This window comes from Oncorhynchus clarkii, chromosome 11 (genome assembly GCF_045791955.1).
Source record: "Oncorhynchus clarkii lewisi isolate Uvic-CL-2024 chromosome 11, UVic_Ocla_1.0, whole genome shotgun sequence".
Lineage (NCBI taxonomy): Eukaryota > Metazoa > Chordata > Actinopteri > Salmoniformes > Salmonidae > Oncorhynchus > Oncorhynchus clarkii.
This window is the reverse complement of record NC_092157.1, coordinates 10114782-10123647: the sequence shown is the minus strand read 5'-3', so window position 1 is coordinate 10123647 and position 8866 is coordinate 10114782. Positions and strand designations below refer to the sequence as shown.

At 42.2% G+C, this 8866-nt stretch overlaps 1 protein-coding gene across 3 annotated transcripts; it reads right to left on the bottom strand.

Annotated features, from left to right (window-relative positions):
* Positions 1–2478: 2478 nt before the first annotated feature.
* Positions 2479–6204, bottom strand: LOC139420178 (transmembrane protein 14C-like). 3 transcript variants are annotated; one of them, XM_071169966.1, is made up of 5 exons: positions 6079–6204; positions 3464–3537; positions 3213–3314; positions 2906–2993; positions 2479–2788 (listed from the first exon to the last, which is right to left on the bottom strand). In XM_071169966.1, exons 1-5 carry the CDS (start codon positions 6177–6179, stop codon positions 2728–2730), a joined length of 426 nt encoding a protein of 141 aa, XP_071026067.1. In that variant the 5' UTR covers positions 6180–6204; the 3' UTR covers positions 2479–2727. The 3 variants fall into 3 exon arrangements, with proteins under 3 accessions (XP_071026067.1, XP_071026068.1, XP_071026066.1); XM_071169967.1 differs by having other exon boundaries at positions 5937–6122; XM_071169965.1 differs by lacking the exon at positions 6079–6204 and adding an exon at positions 5236–5282.
* Positions 6205–8866: the final 2662 nt, after the last annotated feature.

The following is an 8866-nucleotide window of genomic DNA, read 5'->3' as shown; positions in this document are numbered from 1 at the left end:
CAGGAGGTCGTTACCATTACCATCACTGGCACTCCTATCATTCATAGTTGTTTATTTTCTGTAAACACTGACAAATATTTTGGCTTTTTGTGAATTATCATATGTGGCACAACCCCATATGGTGCATTTAAAGGGATGGTTCACTCCATTGTCTTGCGATTTAAAGGGATGGATGTTTGGTTCAAAGTAAATTTTCCTCAAAAGTGGTCTAAAGTCCTTATTCTATACTTGTTGTGTGTAGATTCCACTAAGTTATAATCAATCAATCACCCAAAAGCCCCCAGCAGACACCCAACAGCCGCTCCAGTAGACCCCCCAACAGCCCCTCCACCAGGCCCCCCAACAGCCCCTCGAGTTGATCCCCCCCAACAGCCCCTCCACCAGGCCCCCCAACAGACCCTCCAGTAGATCCCCCCAAAAGCCCCTCCAGTAGATTCCCCCCCCAAAAGCCCCTCCAACATGCACCCCAACAGCCCCTCCAGTAGACCCACCAACAGTAAGTTATATGACAATTGTAACATTATAACACTGTATCCCTCACAAATCTAACTCAAAGAGACATGTGTATCTATTTGGTTTCGGACATCACTGGACTCTTGACCTATGAAATGTCCCATTCTGTGAGCTTGTGTGGCCCAACACTTTGCGGCTGAGCCGTTGTTGCTTCTGGACGGTTCCACTTCACAATAACAGCACTTATAGTTGACAGGGGCATATCAAGCAGGGCATAAACTCGACGAACTGACCTGTTGGAAAGGTGATATCCTACGACGGCGCCACGTTGAAAGTCTGTCTATGGATTTTATACACCTTTCCCCAGAGCTGTGCCTCGACACAATCATGTCTCTGAGCTCTACGGACAATTCCTTCAACCTCATGGCTTGGTTTTTGCTCTGACATGCACTGTCAACTGTGGGACCTTATATAGAAAGGTGTGTGCCTTTCCAAATCATGTCCAATCAATTGAATTTACCACAGGTGGACTCCAAACAAGTTGTACAAGCATCAAGGATGATCAATGGAAACAGGATGCACCTGGGCTAAATTTCAAGTCTCATAGTAAAGTGTCTGAATACTTACGTAAATAAGGTATTTATGTTTTTGAATTTTAATGCATTAGCAAACATTTGCTTCGTCATTATGGGGTAGTGTGTAAATTGAGGGATTAAAAATATTTATATCAATTTTAGAATAAGGCTGTAACGTAATAAAATGTGGAAAAAGTCCAGGGGTCTGAATACTTTCCGAATGCACTGTACATTAACATTCATCTACATAACGTTAAAGAGAGCCATTTTAATTCAATGAAAGTGAGTGGATGTTCTGCCACGGATGTCTGTCTCAGAGTTACTTTGAGGCTGGAAAGAACACACTAGGGGCGAATTTCCCAGGATACTGATTAAGTCTAGTCCTGGACCAAAAAGCACTTGCAACAGAAATTCCCCAATGTGCATGTTTTTTCAGTCCTGGACTAGGCTGAATCTGTGTCCAGACAATTGTCCCTATAGAAGGGGTCCTGTAACTATGGTATAGTACATTCAGCACATGGATCACTCAGATCTTTTTTTCTTTTCAGATTATGATGGAAGGCAGACAGGCCCCAAATGAAAAGGACAGAGCTACTCAGCTCTGTGGAAAACCTCTAGCAACCAGACTAGAGGTCCACTTGCACAGCCAGTCCATGGGAGGGTAGACTTGGCACCCAAATACGGAAGGGAAATCACTAGTGCACCAAGAGAAGCTATAAACCCAACCTGCAGATTTAGCCACAGTCTGATATGCACTAAGAAGGAAACTGTTTTGTAGCTCTGAACTTCACTGCCCTCAGTGCATGTACTTCTGAAAGGCCTCCAATGTATTATTCCAACAAAGTAACATGTACAGGGTATTGTAATTGCTGATTGACAGGCTGATGCGTTTGCTCTAAAACAGGGGTTCTTAAAAAAAAAAAAAATGTTTTTTAGCTCAAGACCCAAGAAATTGTCAATCCTCCCATGACTCAAATCGTCCTCCAACGACCCAAATTAAGAAGAAATAAATGTGTAATTATAGATGTATTCTCATCATTTTACGACCCACCTCTCACATGCCCGGGGCCCACTTTGGGTCCGACCAATAATTTAAGAAACACTGCTGTAAAGTATCCCTCATAGACAATCACGTCCTGAAACCCGTTGGATGCCGACATCTGGCATGCCTCATGCAATTAGTTTATGATATTAGATTTTTTGTATTCTAGATTTTTATAATGTAATTGTTTCTATTATGTTTAAGAGTTTTGTTTACATTACTAAACTCAAAGGACATTTTATTAGGAAATTCTTCCTAAAACTGTAATTGTAAAGGTTTATCGCTCACATATCCCGATTAGTAATTTACTGAATCAGTGGCTAAAGCAGCATTGACTTCAGTTATATTATGTATGATGGCAGTCTACACTTATATAAAGGTAAATAAACAAACACTGGCCATCTTATAAACCTTATACGTAACTTCACGGTTATTTTATCTCTTGTAACGTAATGACAAATCTGCGTAACAATGTGAACAAAAACACATGACAGTCCTTGTTATTTCATAAATCAGTGTTCAATTATACATTTTTTCCAAAATAACATTCACATATCTGACTGATATTCTTGGTGAACGATATAAGACCGTAGAAAAGCACGAGAGGATAGTGATTTTGACATCGGTGTCTGTGAACGTCTTCTTAATTTCAGTGCATTATGACTCCTGGGGCTTCTGCAGCAGCATTCCAACACCCAGCTTCCCCACCATAAGTAGACTACACAAGGTAGAGACAAAAATAACATGTTAAGTAATCTCATACTGCATCATCCTCATAACCATTTCCTAGTCCTGAAACAACAACAACAAAAAAAGAAGGGAGTTGATTGGCTACCTTGCTGCTGCCATCATTCCAGCAGGCATCATCTTCCTGGAACCATAGAATCTCTTTCCCATCACACCTGCCAGGGCTCCTGATGTGACTGTGTGATACAGGGGGAATTGACTCAATGCAGTAGGTCTACTGTAAAACTAATCATCATGAGTAGCTAGAAGTCAGTTAGTAGTGATCAAGAGAGGTCTGGGCGACGAGACATATGTATACATACTTGGCTAGGGTGTCTAAATGTGACAGAAATTGTACTTTTAACAGAGAGATACATTCACAAAACAGTGAGGGACAACACCAAAGGCTTACTAACCTAGAGACACCCAAACATTTGTAGGATCTTGCGATATCTGGTAGGCACCAACCCCAGCAAAGCTGCCGAAGAGAAGACCTGCCGCCAAGGAGGGGACACTGCCTGGAGACACCAAAAGATGTACAGGGGAGAATGGAAACCATGTCATCAGTTCATTGTCACAAGACTGGACATATGATGCAATGCATTAGACTCAAAAACAATTGACTCTATTCAATTGAGTTAACATGACGGCACAACAATAAACGTACGTGCTTTGACATAGCCCATCACGCCTCCGGATGCAATGAGTGCTGCATACCCATATCCAACCCAATCAGTCATTCTAGAACATGTAACGATGGAAAGAGAGAGAATGTTAGGCTACTAATCGCCATTTGCCACGCCCACTGCAGAACAATTGGCAGTGGGCATGTGGCGATGATACACGTGTAGCAAGTCATTAATTAACTCACGATGTGCCCGTTAAATATGTCAGATAGCCATGTTTGTTATTTTGCAAAAATGTATCTCACTGCTAAACTGAGGTGTATTGATTACGTCGATTCTGTTGCAAGACGTTACGTCGCATTAGTGGAAACCCAGAGTGTTCTCAGGGCAGACCTGGTTGTGGCTAGATACCATACATTACCAAAAGTATGTGGACACCTGCTTGTCGATAATCTCATGCCAAAATTAGATTCATATGGAGTTGGTCCCCCCTTTGCTGCTATAACAGCCTCCACCCCTTTGGGGAAGTTTTCCACTAGATGTTGGAACATTGCTGCGGGGACTTCCTTCCATTCAGCCACAAGAGCAGTAGCAAGGTCGGGCACTGATGTTGGGAGATTAGGCCTGGCTCACAGTCGGCATTCCAATTCATCTCAAATTCATCCCAAACTGCAAGATGGTGAAGCATGCATGATTCATTACTCCAGAGTCCAATGGAGTTCAGTCCAGCTGATGCTTGGTATTGCACATGGTGATCTTGTGTGCGGCTGCTCAGCTATGGAAACCCATTTCATGAAGTTCCCGACAAACAGTTCTTGTGCTGGCATTGCTTACAGAGGCAGTTTGGAACACGTGGTGAGGACAGACGATTGTAACGTGCTACGCACTTCAGCACTCTGCTGTCCCGTACTGTGAGCTTGCTTGGTCTACCACTTCGCGGCTGAGCCGTTGTTTCTCCTAAACATTTCTACTACTTCACAATAAGAGTACTTACAATTGACCGAGGCAGCTCTAGTTGGGCAGAAATTTGACAAACTGACTTGATGGAAAGGTGGCATCCTATGACGGTGCCACATTGAAAGTCACTGAGCTCTTCAGTAAAGCCATTCTACTAACAGTGTTTGTCTATGAAGATTGCATGTGTAACAGTATAGCTTCCATCCCTTTCCTTGCCTCGAACCAGGGACCCTCTGCACACATCAACTGACACCCACGAAGCATCGTTACCCATCGCACCACAAGAGTCGCGGCCCTTGCAGAGCAAGGGGAACTACTTCAAGGTCTCAGAGCGAGTGAAGTCACCGATTGAAACGCTATTAGCGCGCACCCCGCTAACTAGCTAGCCATTTCACATTGGTTACACATGGCTGTGTGCCCGATTTTATACACCAGTCAGCAACGGTTGTGGCTGAAATATCCTAATCAACTAATTTGAAGTGGCGTCCACATACACTAAATATACAACAGTACGTTTGAGTCGCGTCGGGGACAATTTTAGCTTATCCTAACCTTAACCTAATTATTTTACCCTTCATTCACCTAACCTTTTCAGAAAAGTAACTTCTGTTAGGCAGAACCAGCAGACCTGCCCTGAGAACAGTCTTGGTTTCCACTAATCCAGAAAATGTTTTGAAACAAAAACAAGAGCTTCTATTGGACAAATTCAGGTAGGTTTCCTCCCCATTTCGGTTGCTTCAGTGTGGTTCTTAAACGGTCAACGGTTTCCCTTGCTAGACATAATGGACACACCCCTGTTCACTTCGATACAATGTAGCTTGTCGTAAGACACCACCCTACCGTTATGCTTGTTTACCCTGAGCTGCACTGGGAACGGAACGCAATCATGGTTGCATTAAGACAGTGGAGCTGGCACGAGAAATGCGTCAGAAAACGTTCCTCAATGCAGGGATGGGATATACCACTGTACTCAATTTGACCTTTATCCACAATGTTCCATCGAGATGATTGAAAAACTGATAGTTCCCTTTTTGTCCTCATGCTTGCTAGCAGTAGCCACCTCCGCCGTTTTGTAATGGCAGTGTCAGCCAATCAGCTCCTTTGCTGTTCAACACCACGTTCCATAACAACTGCGGTGGCTAATGCTAGCTAACATGAGGACAAAGTGCAGTTTTCTTGGAAAATTTGGAAGTATTTAAAATGTCATTATGCAGCAGTGTGGATAAAAGTACATTTTTGGAGTACAGTGGCATATCCCATCCGTACATTTTCCAACTCCTATCTCATGCAGGCTCCACCGTGTCTTAATGTAACCATGATTGCGTCCATGACCCCAGTACAGCACAGGGTAAAAAAGCGTGACGGTAGGGTCATTATCTTCCGGTAACAGTGTAGCCTGTCCCAGCTAAATTCATCAGTGGAACACTTTAGTTAATTGCCCCAACGTTGCTACAATGTTTCCCTTTTTAAAATATATATTAGATTTGATTTTCTTCAGTACATTGTAATGTATCGGTTGGGGAACACAATTGCAAGTCAGAGCGCAACATAGCATACCTAGCAGTTTAAGACAACAGTGCCCATTGAGTCAATGGAGTTGCCCATGTGTGGGATCGGCATTCATTTAAAAGGCAGATGGCTACATTGTCAAGTTTAGGAAACCTTTGGATGAATAGTAAAACACAAGCTTGTGTACAACCTTGATCCTGTTGGCGTATCCTTCAACGCTGCTTCGTAGTGCGTATCGTAGCAATGACGCGTTGCCAAAGACCCCACGGGAAGTGAAGTTTTTCTCCACATGGCAGACAGCAGAACCTAATTTGTCTGGAACACTCTGGACCTCATATCCCATGTACCCCCAATTATAATGTTTTACGAAGTGACACTATTAAAATAATTGACAAAAGCTCTGTGTCTACAATAAATGTATAAAACATGCAATTAAAGCACACATTAAGCTCTATGTCTACAATAAATGTATAAAAACATGCAATTAAAGCACACATACAAGGGGAAACCTAATATTTTAAAGGCCTGTAATTAATCGATTAAATACAGTACATCGCGTAGCCTATTTATTTAATTGTAATGAATTACTTTTCAGAATATTGGCCTAATGTAGACAGGAATATCCACAGAAAATGATGCACTTAATAATGAGTTGAATGTGAGTGTTTGTAAGGTGTTTTAGACATATGTTCAGAATGGATCACTATGGTAACCACAAGGCCTACTGACAAAACAGAATATGGCTAATATGGCCTACCTAAGTAAGTGGAATATTTAATAAATGCCCAGTTTCTCGTTTCCCAGTTGCGATGTAACTAAAGCATAACGTTGATCGTACCAGATGCATCATTATTTACCAGACAAATTTGTGAGTGTTTCTGAAACCAACAGGTAGAGAAAACCCTGTGCAGGTAGAGTAAATATTGTATTGCCACTGGCCCTGGAACTGATCCTGTATATAGCTTGCTTACTTTCTTGTGTTCTTCTTATTTTTATTTATCGTGTTTTTGTTCTACTTTACTTTTTTTTAATGGTAATACTGATATTGATTACTGCATTGTTTGGGGGCCCTAAGTAATATTTGGTTGGGGGACCTCCCACCTCACAGCAAAACATTTTTGTGACCCTCCCCCATCAAGTTTTCTGCAATTCTACCTATTTTGCCATGGGGTAGAGAAAAGCTAATTTAAAGCTAATTTCCTGCAGTTCTAAACATTTTGTAATGACTTATGCCATGTTAATATGATATCTGAGTGACAATGACTAACAAAAATCAATGGCGACCCCCTGGGGGTCAAAGCCCCTGAGATGTGCCCTGCGTGTCCGGTCGGTATTCTGCTATGATTATTCCAAGTTTAAATACCTGGCTAGACGACCAATCTAAAAATTGTTAGCTGACATGTCTAATTGAGTGACTGTCAGTGACATAACAAGATAAAAACTGCTGATACACAACCAAATTGTCACATCCACAAGTACAGTGAAATGCATTATCAATCAATCTATCAATCAAATGTATTTATGAAGCCCTTTTTACATCAGCTGATGTCACAAAGTGCTGTACAGAAACCCAGCCTAATATCCCAAACAGCAAGCAGTAAAGATGTAGAAGCACGGTGGCTAGGAAAAACTCCATAGAAAGGCCAGAACCTAGGAAGAAACCTAGAGAGGAACCAGGCTCTGAGGGGTGGTCAAGCGTCTTCTGGCTGTGCCAGATTATAACAGAACATGGCCAAGATGTTCAAACGTTCATAGATGACCTGCTGGGCCAGATAATAATAATCACAGTGGTTGTAGAGGGTGGAACAGGTCAGCACCTCTGGAGTAAATGTCAGTTGGCTTTTCATAGCCAATCATTCAGCAAGTCCGGGACACGGTAGCACGTCCAGTGAACAGGTCAGGGTTCCATAGCCCCAGGCAGAGCAGTTGAAACTGGAGCAGCAGCATGACCAGGTGGACTGGGGACAGTAAGGAGTCATCAGGCCAGGTAGTCCTGAGGCATGGTCCTAGGGCTCATGTTCTCCGTGAGAAAAGAGAGAGAGAGAGAGAGAGAGAGAGAGAGAGAGAGAGAGAGAGAGAGAGAGAGAGAGAGAGAGAGAATACATAGTGGGCATGTGGGCATGACGCCGAAAAACTCAGTCTGGGTCATGCCCACTAGCGGCAAGTAAAGTAATTTTCCCACTAATTGGTCTTTTGACCAATCACATAATATATTTTCACGTTTATAGTTTCCAATTTGTAGATTCAGCTTGTTTTTATTTTATTTTATTTTCACCTTTATTTAGCCAGGTAGGCAAGTTGAGAACAAGTTGTCATTTACAATTGCGACCTGGCCAAGATAAAGCAAAGCAGTTCGACACATACAACAACACAGAGTTACACACGGAGTAAAACAAACATACGGTCAATAATACAGTAGAAAAATAAGTCCATATACAATGTGAGCAAATGAGGTGAGATAAGGGAGGTAAAGGCAAAAAAAAGGCCATGGTGGCGAGGTAAATACAATATAGCAAGTAAAACACTGGTATGGTAGATTTGCAGTGGAAGAATGTGCAAAGTAGAAATATAAATAATTGGATGCAAAGGAGCTAAATAAATAAATACAGTAGGGGAAGAGGTAGTTGTTTGGGTTAAATTATAGATGGGCTATGTACAGGTGCAGTAATCTGTGAGCTGCTCTGACAGCTGGTGCTTAAAGCTAGTGAGGGAGATAAGTGTTTCCAGTTTCAGAGAATTTTGTAGTTCGTTCCAGTCATTGGGGCTTTGGTGACAAAATGGATGGCACTGTGATAGACTGCATCCAATTTTTTGAGTAGGGTATTGGAGGCTATTTTGTAAATGACATCGCCGAAGTCGAGGATCGGTAGGATGGTCAGTTTTACGAGGGTATGTTTGGCAGCATGAGTGAAGGATGCTTTGTTGCGAAATAGGAAGCCAATTCTAGATTTAACTTTGGATTGGAGATGTTTGATGTG

Coding starts and splice junctions, on each gene's coding strand:
- LOC139420178 (XM_071169966.1), bottom strand. CDS start 6,179: ATGTGGAGAAAAACTTCACTTCCCGTGGGGTCTTTGGCAACGCGTCAT. Junction 3,538..6,078: donor GATACGCCAACAGGATCAAG/GTTGTACACAAG, acceptor TACATGTTCTAG/AATGACTGATTGGGTTGGAT. Junction 2,789..2,905: donor GGAATGATGGCAGCAGCAAG/GTAGCCAATCAA, acceptor TACCTTGTGTAG/TCTACTTATGGTGGGGAAGC.